The 14,850-nt window shown below is 39.4% G+C and overlaps 1 protein-coding gene across 1 annotated transcript in view; it reads right to left on the bottom strand.

Annotated features, from left to right (window-relative positions):
* SLC24A4 (solute carrier family 24 member 4) overlaps positions 1–14,850 on the bottom strand; it is a 1,237,943-nt gene that overhangs the window by 115,067 nt on the left and 1,108,026 nt on the right. The window contains exon 13 of the mRNA XM_044074649.1: positions 11,386–11,498. Within this exon, the coding sequence (XP_043930584.1) occupies positions 11,386–11,498 (113 nt within the window). The remainder of the gene's footprint in view (positions 1–11,385; positions 11,499–14,850) is intronic.

Here is a 14,850-nt window from a genome sequence, read left to right as displayed (position 1 = left end):
AAGACAGCAATTCAGGTTGTAGCCTGCTATAGGTCCCCAACCATGTCCCAGGACTCTCACTCCACGTTCCTAAGCACCCTGGAAAATATTAGGGTCCAACCTAACACTCTCATACTGGGCAACTTCAACTACCCCTCCATTAACTGGAAAAACTACTCCTGTACCAATATACTTCCCAACGCTTCCTGGAATTAATTAATTCCAATGCCCTGGACCAGCTCGTTCCTACCCCCACTAGAGGTAGCAACATCCTTGACCTGATCATTACTAACATGGGCGACCATTGCTCTACACCAATAGTCAACTCCTCCCTGGTTAGATCCGACCGCAAACTAATCACCTTGGAAATACACATCCCTCCCACCCCCAACCCCCAGCAAAGGTAACCACAATGAAAATATTCTACAAAGCTAACTTTGGGCTCCTAAAAACAGAGGTGACTAACTTCACTACACCCATGCAAATGGGGAATAGTTGCATGACTGCCGAATCATACACCAATGCACTGTACAAATACGTACACAAATGCATGGATCTTGCCATACCCAACAGAAGCAAGATGCTCTCCTCCAAAAAAAAGGAAGCCAATTTGGTGGTCCCCTGCCATAAACTAACTCTACAACAGGAGGAGAAAACTGATGTGGAAATAAGGTGAAGTCCCAAGACTGGAAAAACTCCCTTACCAGCCTCAACAAAAAGTTGAGATCCCTCATCAAATCCTCTAAAGATAGCTATGAAAACAGAATTACAGCAGATAGTAAAGACAACCACAGGCCTTCTATACTTATGTAAAGAATCTCCAAAGCAGTACCCAGATTTGCTCTGAGCTGCTCCACAATGGTACCTCCTATACGGAGCCAATAGATATTGCCAATGTACTGGCAAACAGATTCATTGCCAACTTCACTCCTCCCACAGGACCAATCACAATACCAGTAGATTGCTAGGCACACAGATTTACTGCTGCACAGGTTAAAACAGCACTGTCCAAAGCCAAGAATACAGCTTCTATGGGGACCTGACAATATTCCTGGATGTGTTCTACATGAACTACAGAGTGAACTGACACCTCATCTGTGTGCCCTGTTCAATCACAGCCTCACCTCAGGCTTTCTTCCTACCGAATGAGGCACTGCTACAGTTATCCCTCTCCACAAAGGATGAGCAATTACAGACCCTGGGAACTATCGCCCCATTAGCCCGAGTCTGATATGCAAAGCTATGGAACGCCTCATCATGGACATAATAAATAAGGGTATGGGGAATCTCTAAACTCTGGATCACACACAGTTTGGTTTTGTGAAAGGTGGATCATGCCTGCTTAACCTGGTCGACTTCTTTGAGTCCGTCACCAGAGCTGTGGATGAAGGCAAGGGGGTTCATACAGCCTACCTTGATCTGGCCAAGGCCTTTGATACCATTCTCCACTCAGGATTCATAGAAAAACTCACTAAGCTAGGCAGCAACCCCTATATCACTAGGTGGGTTGCAAACTGGCTCACAGATAGAACCCACAGTGTGAAAGTAGCAGACTCCAAGTCAGACTGCCGACCAGTCGCGAGTGGAGTCTCACAGGTTTCATTCCTGGGTCCTCTTCTGTTTGGCATCTACTTCTCTGAAGTCCAGGACAACACAAAGGGACTCTGTCGAGGCTGACGAGGTTCACAGACGATTGCAAGTTGGGAGCTATTATTAACTCCCCTAGTGATGTTGGCATCCTACAGAAAGGCCCGAGACCAACGACTTGTGTCAGAGCCATGGCCTTAAGCTCAATGCCAAAAAAATGTGTCATTCCCTTTGGAAAAAAACCCAGTTCCCATGAATTACCACATCGATAGTAGACCACAGAACACAGAAGGTGGTATAAGAGATCTGGGAACAAGCAACATCTGTTTTGATCACCACATTGCCTCTGGGGCCACATTGCCTCTGGGGTCAGAAAGTCCTATGTGGCACATCTCATTACTAAGTGTTTTGCATCCAGAAAGAAAGAGGTCATTGTCTCCCTTTACTCTTGCCTCATTAAACCAATCATCAAGTACAGTGCCCCATTTGACATGGACCTCACTAGACACCTGCAACAAATGCAGAGGCCGCAAAAGTACCTCACAAAGAAGATCCTAGGCCTTAAACACCTGTCCTATATGGACAGACTCAAAAAAACTCCAACTATTCTGTCTCATATCACCTACTCAGTGGCGATCTCTGCTCGACTTACAAAGCCATGTCTGACCCAGCTCTGTTACAAATGCGACATCTAAAGAAATCCCAATCCCTCCACACCACATGCTCCAGAGACCTAAACTTCATTATCACAATCAACACTACATGCTGGAGGGACAGGTTCATAACCCAGATACTGCCCATGCTATGGAATAGACTTCCCATACATGTCAAACAGAGCATCTCACTGGCCGTCCAACAGAAATCTTGATGAGTGGATGGGAAATAGAAAACTCACCCCGGGGAACATTCCAGTGGCTCTACTAGACAGAGGCATTGGGAACTAGGGTTAGGTGGCACGATGCCAGGGTAATCCTATGGGCTAGGCTTGTAAAGGCTCCAGGGCCATTAGCCTAGTATATACCTATGAGAAAGATGCAGAATGCACATAAGATAAAGAGGTTGAAACAATAAGGAAGTGAGGCAGGCCGTAAGGTTAATGAAAGTAGGAAAAGATGAGACAAAGGTAAATCTCTAAGCAATCCAGTTTTCAGACAGCACAGTCTGCTGCTTTTCCAGGGGAAGCAGTACTAACATTAAGACTCATTTTCAGACCAACTCAAAGCAGAAATGGGTATGCGTGCCTTTATCACATTAGGCAGGTCATGCTTGGGAAATACCATTCGTTAATGTGACAGCTGTAGGTCATTTTGGTTATTATGTCACAAGTGCATTTAATATAGAGAAAGGTTTCTGTGAAATCTATCCTAAGCACTGAAATGTCGATAATTGGACTCTACTGGTAAGACCCGTGGTGCTTCAACTTGCACTTTAGTAACAGTTTATAATACCTTTATGGTTGAAAACATCTACATTAGGCATGGACCTGTAGATATCGGACTCCTAAGAGGTCAGGCTTGTGATTAGTCATTACTTTGATGTTACAGGGCTTTCTACTTCAGCTAAGAGTTTGTCTTTGTCATATCAACATTACATATGGATAACATTTCATTTTACTAAAACAACTGCCACTTCTAAGACATCATGTAGTGTATTTTCATCTGATAATAAAAACTGGAAAAGGAGAAAGTCAGACCTCCAAAGCAAAGCTATTTATTAATGTTTTGGCTAGTATAAAACACAATAAGAAATGTTATTGCCACAGCTGAAAAGTATTTAAAAAATGATTTACATGCACTAAAACAAGATTTGCACACAGATGTGCCCAAGCCAGAAACATTATCATCCTTATGGTACAAAATCAGATTACAGAAAACAATTAGCCGATCCACAGCAACAGAAGAAATGATCAGCATATGATGTTGAATTTTCTTGAATAAATATTTTCTACTGACCAAATGAACAACATTGCCTCCATTACAAAAGCAAAACAGCCTGGCCAAGCAAATAAGGATGGCATTACTGTTCTTTGCATTTGCAGATTGCATTTAAGGTCATAGGTTAGTACTTAGCTATGTGCCTATCTGGGTCATTTTAAGCCTAGCCAAGTTACCCAACCCAAAGGTAAAAATCAAACCCTGTGCCTTGCATCTATGAAGTAAACACCTTAACCATTACTCCAAGCCCACTCCCCCATATGCTTGCCTAATCTTTGGATAATAGACATGGCACTGCTCAACACTAGATAGTTGTGTACATCACTACTGACAAGTCACCATCTAATGCTCATATCAAGCCTTCAAGCCATATCCCCAGAGCAGAAAGCTTGTACTGTCAGTCTCTCAATCTAATAACGTACATTAAAAAAGGTGGTGATGTGACTAACATAAGTTGAGTCGACAAGCACTATCACGTCTGGTTGCTTACTGAAAAATATTCAGCTGCCCCCCCCAATCACACAATAATTAACAAGGCTTTCCTTTCTGCTTCTCTAGACAGAAAGACCCAGGGATGGCCAATTCATTTTTCCCTGTCCGGTGCAATGCATTCTCTTTTACCATTTAACTGGAAACTGCAACGCTGAATCAGTGAGGTTTAGCAAATAAGAAATTATATTGAACATTAGCTTCACATTCAGTCACAAAATGAAGGATTGATATTGACATCCAATCTATGGACAACAACTCAAGAGTACCATAAAGTGACTCTACATGGCATTTTTGCTTCAAATAGTACAACATTGAGTGCCTTTAGCACACAACATTCTAGACCATAATGGATGGTACAACCTTTAAAGAAAATATAATTCTTTAATTTAAATTTCCATTTCCTACTTTATAATAGTCTTAAACCCCTTCTTGACTCTGAATATCTTGGGACGCAGTGGGTATAAAGACAAGGAATCCATCTTGACTGATATTTCAGTTCATTTCAGAATTCACATGCGTCTCAATCCTCCAGACTGGCCAAAGATAAAAGTTTGTCTGTCCACATGTTCTATGGCTTTAGAAGAAAAGCAGTGACCCCATGTGAAAATCTAAAAAGACATAAGGGGGCATTCAAACTGTATGCAGAAATGACACTGTATGGGAACTGAACCAGAAAACCAAGCACTATGAGGCAGCAATGCTAAAAGTTGTACTATTCTGTTGGATTGTCCAACTAAATATGTTAATACTTTGAGATTGCATCTCAGCAAATCTTTTGTTTTGCAACTTTTTTGCATTTTACTGTGTGCTTTCATCCTTTGCTGTAATGCTTAACTACTGAACAGTTTCCATAATTCATCCTCCTCTTTCTACTCACAAAAAAACTCCTTTCACGCAACTCTACTTTTCATCTAAATCTGCTTCCTTAATAGCCTACTTCTCCCATAATTCCTTGAGTGTCTTGCATCAACTATAATAGATGGCCTATGATAGATATATTCCACACTACTATTACAATAATCTGTTCTAGATTACACTGGCACTATTTGAATTGGGCACTCATTCATTTAAATAACCTATCTTTGGGATCCGATGCGAGGCATTGCCATCTGTGCCAGGGGGAATAGAGCAGTGCATGTGTAACATATCAGCATAGTTAGCTAGAGTTTTTAAATAATTTTGCATCATTTGACTATCACACTGACTTCTACAGATGTTTGTGTTAAAAATGTATCAACAGTGTTACTATTACTGATTAAATGTACATTTTTAAACAAAGAATTCTGGAAGGGAATAGTAGAAGTTTTTAAATTATTCTATAATTTTCAAATATTGCAGCAGATCTTAGCAAAGCTCTGAATGTGTATTGTACCAGAGTCAGGTGATCATATGTGATGTCATTCTATAACCACCACAGAGGATGGAATTCACACAGCAGTTTGTTTTTTCTTTGGAACCTGATATAAAATACATGACATTTATCAGTCAGTTGAGTTCAGTTCAGTCTGTTAGAAGCTCATCACCTTGCCTTGTGAAAGTAAGAACCTAATCTTGCCTTGCTCTATTAAGTTAGCTAGGGACCAGTTATTTTTTAGACAGTCAAGAAATACAGTGAGATTAATTAAGTAGCATTTTTCGACATCTGTTTGAAGCTGTCCAATTGTTAGATATTTAGTACTCTCATGTTTTCTATTTAATATTTTTATACCTTTCATTGTGGCTGATCTTTTAGAGAATACTTTTAAAATCCTGAGAGTACTTGTTCTCATTTCAGTGATCCCTTGGCCACTTCAAAAAAGCCTGTCTGCTTTGGTTACACACTACCATTTATGTTATTGATTTTACTCAGTATAATTGTATACCCTTGTAAGAGCCTGACAATGGTTGACAGGTGGCAGTGAGGATACCTTATATAGTCTGGGTAAAAAAGGTACCAGCCTTTCCCAAGAGAGTGAGTGTGTGTATTTTAATCAAATACCCAGAGTTTGGGTGTGTCAGCTATGTGGAACTGGGACACAGTGCTCCAGAGTCTTGTTTGGGATCTGGAGAGACAAAGTCCAGTCCCATGTCTAGAGCAAGTTTCCAGTGTGCTCTTGGGGGATATTGTGCTTGATACTGACAGCTGCATTTAAAATACCATGCAAGTTCATTCCTGTTCTTAGTGACCATCTCTCACTGGTGTCAGTGGTGAGGGTGTTGGGGATGTGTAGCCTTTCAGAAACAGGACAATTCACATTTTCCTCAGAGGACTTAAAATCTGTCTGGAGTTAGAGACTTGAAATGGAGCCCAAACATTTGGAGGCTGAAGAGAAAGTGTGACATCTGGAGAATGGAGAGACTGTGACATTTGGGAACTGAAGAAAATGAGAAACTGCAGCCATTTGGAGATTGAAGAAAATGAGAAACTGGGGTGTTCTGGGGTTGAAGAAAGAGAGAAGAAATGACAATGCGACAGGGAGATGTTGACCCTTCACTAGTGTCATGGAGATAATGGGGAAGGGAATAACTGGACCCCAGAGGCAATCAATGTCAGTAAATTTCTTCCACAATTTGCAGAGGTGATCACGTTGCTAGTTTTATTCATATATTTGAAAGAGTATGGAAACAGTATAATGTTGACCAACAGCTCTGGGTATGGTTTCTGACCCCTTTACTCCATGGTGAAGCTATAAGTGCAGTTTCTAAATTTTTTGATACTGATTGCTTAAACTATGACAGAGTAAAACAATGTTTATTGAACTGTTGTAAGTTAACACCTGAAACTTACAGGAAAAAAAAAATTGAGAGCATAGATGCAAGGCTAATGAAAGTTCACGTGATTATATTGCTGAGTTAAACACTTATTTTCACAGGTGGGTGAGTGGGTGTCAGGTCACCACCTTTGAAAGCCTGGTAGACTTTTTGGTGAGGGAACAAGCCCCAAGTACTTTGCCCGAGGACATGAGAATCTGGTTGGCAGACCGGCAGTGCAACTCTGCAAATGAGCTGGAGAGAAAAGGGGATCTCTACTTAGCAAGCAAAGCATCACTGGATAAGAAGGGGATACCCAGTGTTGCACATGGACATCAGGGAACCCATGGTGGTCAGCCTAAGTCTCCTAAACAGAGTCTACCAGTAACAGAGGAAGCCAGTAGTTCAGGTACATGGTCAGGGGTTAGATGTTTTAAATGTAATCAGAGGGGCCACGTGGCATACAATGTCCACTGAAGAAAGGTAAGTGGGAATAATAGCGTACTAGTAGTAAGTTGTCTGGAGACAGCAGGCGTACCAAACTATTGCTGGAGTTTGTATCCTATCTTAGTGGATGGAAGACATGCCACCACTAACAGACAGCCTCTGACATAATTGAATGTGTACTGTACCAGAGTCAGGTGATCACATGTGATGTCATTCTATAACCAACACAGAGGGTGGAACTCGTACAACAGCTTTTGCTTTGTTTTGTTTTCTTTGGAACCCGATATAAAAATCTAGGCCAGTCATCACTGTCAGCTGAGTTCAGTTCAGCCGGTTAGAAGCTCATCACCTGGCTTTGTGGAAGTAAGCATCTCAGCATTTAAGCTTGCCTTGCTGTATTAAGTTAACTAGGGACCAGTTATTATTTAGACAGTCAGGAACTAGTGAGATTAAGTAGGGTTTTTCTGCATCTGTTTGAATCTGTCAAACTGTTATTTTTATTTATCCTGTGACAAACTCTGTTTATTATATTTAGATATTTAGTATTCTCATGTTTTCTGCTTTATTATTTATTAAATATTTTTATACCAATCATTGTGCCTGGTCTTTTAGAGACTACGTTTATAATTTTGAGAGTACTTGTCCTTATTTCTGTGATGCCTTGGCACTCTGAAAAGTCAGTCTGCTTTGGTTATACTCTACCACTTATGTTATTGATTTTACGCAGTATAATTGGATAACCTTGTAAGAGCCTGACAGTGGTTGACTGGTGGAAGTGAGGTGATCTTATAGTCTGGGAGAAGGTATAGTAAATTGGTACCAGCCTTTCCAAGGACAATGTGTGTGTGCGTGTGTGTGTGCATGTGTGTGTGCGTGTGTGTGTGCGTGTGTGTGTGCATGTGTGTGTGCGTGTGTGTGTGCGTGTGTGTGTGCATGTGTGTGTGCATGTGTGTGTGCATGTGTGTGTGCATGTGTGTGTGCATGTGTGTGTGCATGTGTGTGTGCATGTGTGTGTGCATGTGTGTGTGCATGTGTGTGTGCATGTGTGTGTAAGAGAGAAAATCAAATACCCAGGTTTTGGTGCGTCAGCAACTTGGAACTGGGACACAGTGCTCCAAAGTTACTCATTTTTGATCTGGAGAGAGAGAGTCCAGTCCCAGGTCTGTAGTAGGTTCCCAGTGTGCTCTTGGGGGAAATTGTACTCTATGCAGAGAGCTTCTTTTAAAATACTGTGCAAGATCATTCCTCCTCTCAGTGGCCATCTCTCACCAGTGTCACTGGTTAGGATTGAGGCTCCTTGATTACTGCTGCGGGATAAAGGGACGTAATCACATTCCCATCCTGCATATCCAATCTTCCTTCTACCCTCAAGTGGATGCCCATTCAGCCTATCTGTTCTCAGCTTCTTTAACTGAGACATTCATTCCATTTTTTACTTACCTGTGTGCAATGAAAGAGTAGTGTGTGGGTTCCTCCCCTTAAGCCAGTGTTCCTTCCCTCCGATTGCTATTCTATTATGGAATACGTATAGACTGAAACAGTATTAGCTGAACAAAATTTTTCTTTGCAAGAAAGGAGAAGCTGAATTGTCCCTCTTGCTTGTAAATGATGTATACATGTGCTACTTTTTGATAGCAATAAACACTATTCACTTTTAGATATTCATGTTTATCTACACAGTCTGGGACGTCTACCTTTTGCAGATATATTACATATTTGAAAAGGTGGGTTCTAAACCTGTAACCTACAGGGGTGGAGAACTTTGCTCTATTTGGATCTCAGCTTCAAAGATAAACAGACTGTTGGGAGGTACCATTTTTTTAAAAAATGGGCAATAGCACAGAAACATCCATGAAATGGAAATGATTTCTAATATGCGACTGTGGAGCACACATCTGTTTTAATGAGAAATCTATTTAATTAAGAAAACATAGGTAAAAACATCAGCTGAAAAGCTATTCAATTTGATAAAAGTGACATTCCAATCTAAACCAAGAATTAAAGTACAGCATTTAAAATTTATTTGGCATAAAATAAATAGGTTGATTTCCAAAACAAATTAATGCCCAATGCAGGGTACTGCCCTGGCTGAAGTATTAGTAAATGTTATAGGTGCAGTTCTGAAAGGAGAATTGCTTATTCAAGCATTGTATGAAAAGCCAAACTTTACAACAGGAATTAAATGCATGGCCAGGGCTGCAGGCTGTATTGTGAGAAGCCTTCCATTACACCATTGTGATGCTCTTAGAAGATGGTCAACGACAGTCTTACTAAAATAACTGAGGTAAAAAAGATTTATTTTATTTATTTTACTGGCATTTGATTACCAGGATAGTCCAGTGAGCCATGACAGCCCATTTTCAGTGGAGGAAAAGCTCCAGTTCATGTAACACTCGAACTTTTAAATAAACTGCACAGGCAAGGTAACTTCAGAGGTTAAAGCAACACACAGTCCTGAATTCATGCATATGTAGGTACACGCAAAAGAGCATATAAATAAGAAAAAAAATTACAGGCAATTTAACTTCAGATTAAGATGACTTCTGACTGAAGAAATATAGCAAGCAAAATTTCATGATGACTAGTCTGTAATATACATAACCGTAAGAGAAGTGTGCTGATCAATAATGACTTAACTCTCTGAAACGTGCTTGAAATGGCTAAAGGAAACTATGCAAAAACTGAAATAGTATATAACTTGCACATATAATCTGCAAAAGAATTTGGGGAGTCAGGAAAACTCATTTTTATGACCACTGCTATAGGATACAGTATGTTAACTTAGAAAAAAAAATCACTAGAAAAGAACTAGGCTTCACAAGTACTGCCCCATGATAAGTATGAGGAATCAGAGCACAAGTACTGTGCCACGTGAAGTATGAGGAATCAGGGCACAAGTACTGTGCCATGTGAAGTATGAGGAATCTGGGCACAAGTACGTGCCACGTGAAGTATGAGGAATCCGGGCACACGTACGTGCCACGTGAAGTATGAGGAATCCAGGCACAAGTACTGTGCCACGTGAAGTATGAGGAATCTGGGCACAAGTACTGTGCCACGTGAAGTATGAGGAATCCGGGCACAAGTACTGTGCCACGTGAAGTATGAGGAATCCGGGCACAAGTACTGTGCCACGTGAAGTATGAGGAATCCGGGCACAAGTACTGTGCCACGTGAAGTATGAGGAATCAGAGCAGAAGTACTGTGCCAAGTGAAGTATAAGGAATCAGAGCACAAGTACTGTGCCACATGAAGTATGAGGAATCAGAGCACAAGTACTGTCCCACGTGACGTATGACGAATCAGAGTACTAACATTGCCCCATGTGTAGTCTGAGGAAAAAATAGTGTGGTGGCAGCAGCATCTTAATTCTGCATTGACTTGTGGAAGCTGTTTTTTCCCCAGTTTTATATACCTCTGCTCCAGTGATAATTATATATCAAAATGTATTTGACAAATGCCCTTGTGTAGACCCAGACTCAGTTCAGCAATGAATGAATTGACCATCAGGATGCAATTGTACAATTGTCTAAATCTTAACATTTAAGCAATTACTACTTTCAGATATGTTGGCACAGTTTAAATGAATAAACACTGATGAAACCATTTATGCAGTCAGTGATGGGCTGATTTTACTGAAAGTTTTCCATTCCTACTATGGCTATGCCACAATGGCAAACCTTTTATTACTGGACACAGAACACCCTGGTTTAACACACATTTATTGATAATGTAACCAAATTAGCAAAAATAGCACATGCTACCCACAACATTCAAGTAGGAAGAAATAACACTATATATATATATATATATATATATATATATATATATATATATATATATATATATATAATATGGTAGATGCATTCAAAAACTTTCTTTGCAACTTTTGCTTGCTAATACCGTGAAAAATATGCACTACTCCTTGAATAATGGTTACCCTTTTTATAAGTGTATAACAAAGACAATGTAGCCTCGATAAATAGCACATTTTACTAATAACCAAACCTTTAACACTTCAGACATCTATTAGAAGCCTGTCATCATTTAAATTTCACTACAAGGTACTGTTTATAGAAAACGTTCTTAAAACAACAAATGAGCTCTAACATTTTGCTTGAAGAGTAACTTTACAAAGATGCACATTTTATTTTAAAACATTCCCTGCAAATATACTGACTTTTTTTTTTTGCAAAGTGTAGAAAAAGTTACTTACAAATGATCCAAAATTGATTACTATTGTTTGAAGACCCCACGGTACTCCAAGGCCCACAAGGATATCAAACACATTGCTTCCAATTGAATTAGACACTGCCATATCGCCAAGTCCTGTTAAGAAAACATGACCATTATAAAATATACCGTGAAGGAGTTCTTTTCATGCCTATAAATACTGTCAGAGTACAGACAACGTGCAGTCAATTTTTTTCCTACTGCAAACAGCCAAACGGGTGTTAAAGGTGGTCTTTGTAAAGTCAAAATGTAAACTTGCTTATATATTACAATTGAAAATGTAAATAATTTACTTTTAATAAATCAATTTTAATTAATTTAGACTTGTATGTTTATACAGAAAGTATCATCATTTGCACCTTTCCATATTATCACACCAGCTTCATAAATTTCTGTAAAATATAACCAGAATTGCCCCCAATTAATTTTGGTCTTGTCTCCAACAGCAGCGAACATCATCCCTTAGCTTATGTCCCATCCTAATAGACTCAATATACAGAATGCTTCAGTACTTTTAAGACTGCTTACTGCAGCTGCCTGCCAAAGGGATATGTTCTAGATCCAGAGAGGTCTTGATCTATTACATTCAGTACTGATTAGGCCAATCACTGAATTCCCTTTGGGCCATACCTCATCAGACATACCAAAACTAAAAAGAGGTTCCCAACTAAGAAGCTCAGTAGCTTAAAAACCTAGTTTCCAGAAAAGACTGGAAGCATTGGCCCTTTATTCAATATCTTATAAACTCCTGAGGGGGGGGGATATCTATGCCTTGCCTTCAGAGTCCAGTAGTCCTGGATCTTTTCTCGCCACAAATCAAATAGCCACTCAAATACCAAAGATGATCTAAATTTCACCAGTAACAAGATAGCTTTCAACCCTAAGCCTTCCCCAATTCTGAAATACACTTCCACTGCAAATTAAGCAGTGTGATACACTATCTTCCTTCAGACAGGAAATGGACAATTGAATGGGTATTCACAAATTAACTTTTGGCTCAAATGGACTGACATCAGAGGGGAATTTCAGTCTGATGATGGGTACAGACAGGGCATAAATGGTCACAAGACTCAAGTGCCTTGTATTTTCTATGATGCTATAAATTACTCCAATTACCAGTCCCCTCTTTCTCATTTTCTTCACAAACCAGCTATACTTGCATCTACAATCACCTCCCACAGCCACCTGATATTCTCTCAGGTATTGAGAGTCCATTACTGGCTCTAAATCGATTTTCATTTACAGATGCCTTGTCTGATCCCATCTTTTTAAAGATATTTTTTTTTATTTCACTATCACAAAGAATATAAATTGGTAGAATATGGCATCAGTCTGTACACACTGCTTTATCTATACTTTTTTTTTTTTTTTTTTACAAATTGCTAAAATTAACAGGGCTACTCACACACTGATTATATGGAGTCATACCTCATCACATCCCTGCCAGCACTTTCCTACCTTAGTCAGAGCTCAGTGGCGAAAATGTTATGGGGTTCAAGTATAGCCAAGCAGTGATCTGCCAGTTAGCTGCCCTTTGTCAATGAGCTGCATACATCTGATGCCATTCGTATTTGTATACTTATATATACATACATACATATATATATATATATATATATATATATATACACATATATACATACATATATATATATATATATATATATATACATACATATATACATACATATATATATTTATATATATATATATATATATATATATATATATATATATATAATGTATATGTTTATATCCCACAGATGTACCTTACTCTTTTACATGCTCATAACCACTGATTTGATTTTGTTTCTAACCTTCCCAGGAACTTCTCAATGTTCTAACAGCTCTACTGAAGTGTTACTCATTCCAAACATTTTCTAAAATAACAATTGTTTTGCCTCTGGTGCCTTCCTCCACCCTACTAGAATTTCACTTACAGGCACCATCTAGTTATGCTTGATGTTCACTTTTAGTTTTTCCATTTTCATTCCCTTTTTTGAGAAAGTACAGAAAGCTTATCACACGGTTTTCTTAATTTTCTCTATGGATGCCATTTTTAACTTCCAATCATTAAGGCAGAAGAGGATTTAATCCTAAAAAACTTCTCTACTTATCCTAACAGAAGGCCTTGTTTGACCATTTTTGGTTTAATGACAAACATGCAGTGCAAACAAGTTATAAATACAAATGATTCAATATTGATGACTATTATATAAAGACTCTGTGGAACTCCAAGCCCCACAGGGATATTAAATCTTTCTTGTAGCTGGTAGTACATTTTAATATAGTGTTGTTGATATCTGTGTAAATCTTTTAAAATACTACCTCTACTGGAGGAACTTAGCAGCGGGGGGGGGGGGGTGTCTATTCATAAGCAGGCACCACTCAATAGGAACAGGACACTGACTGGCAGTAGGCACAAGTTTGACGAATCACCATGCACAGGGTTATCTATGATGTCAAATACTATGCTCCAGTTAGGGTTCTTGTGCCACTTGTGTACTTTATAAAATTACCACCCTGCCCACATATATGATGTCCTCCTAGCAACTCCTTCCCTTCAGCAGAGAGAGGTGGTGGGCTCTCTAGAGAGGCCATCTCCCCTGAGAGGGGGGGGGGCACAACAGGCACATGGGATAGGACAGTATACTGCTGCCCAAGAACGAAGGGGATTAATGGCTTTGTGAGGAAACATCAGTGGATGCAGTGGTGGAGCTAATGGGGGCCAAAAAGAAAATGCATAGAATGCTTAAATGCATTAAAAATGAAGCCATTAACTTGTATATCCCCTTGGCAATTCTTACTATGCTCACCCACAGCCGATTCAGTTTCCCATCTTGGAATTTGCAGTCCCATCAAATATTTTTTAAATCCTTTACTCCCACCTTCAGTTTTGTACTACGATTTTTTGTTTTTGTCACAACCTTAAAAAACAGAACCTTCAATTGTGTCATTTTTTTCCCCATTTGGAATACCCACCCTCCCTGTCATCCCATGCCCTACTGTCCATCATCAAATCTCATCTCAGAGCAGCTACTGAAATTACTTTCTGTATATTATCTCAATCTCCAATGTTTTATACTGGGCATGAAGATTACCACGTGTACATTACAAGTGGCAGTTGAGATGCAACGTGCTGCAGTAGTAATTAAAATTACACTAAACAGAAATCACTGATAACCTTATAAAAATACACAAGGGTGATGGTATCCCCAGCCAAATGGAAATGGAGTGCAAAGCAATCCTACCAGGTCATGCTCCGTGGAGACTGTGGGTGATAAAATGTCATACATCTGCACAAAACAAAGGCTTTGTACATCTTTGTCAAGCTATAGGACAATACGTGGCACACCCTTCTACAGGATAAGAAAAATTACAGCCAGTCAACAAACAATTTTGCAAAAAATGTGGAAAAGTCAAAGTAGGAGGGAAATAGTTAAGATTG

The sequence above is a fragment of the Protopterus annectens genome, chromosome 6.part0 (assembly GCF_019279795.1).
Source record: "Protopterus annectens isolate FY-2018-M chromosome 6.part0, PAN1.0, whole genome shotgun sequence".
In the NCBI taxonomy this organism is placed as follows: domain Eukaryota; kingdom Metazoa; phylum Chordata; order Ceratodontiformes; family Protopteridae; genus Protopterus; species Protopterus annectens.
The sequence above is the reverse complement of the archived record's forward strand: the minus strand, read 5'-3'. Positions and strand labels throughout refer to the sequence as shown.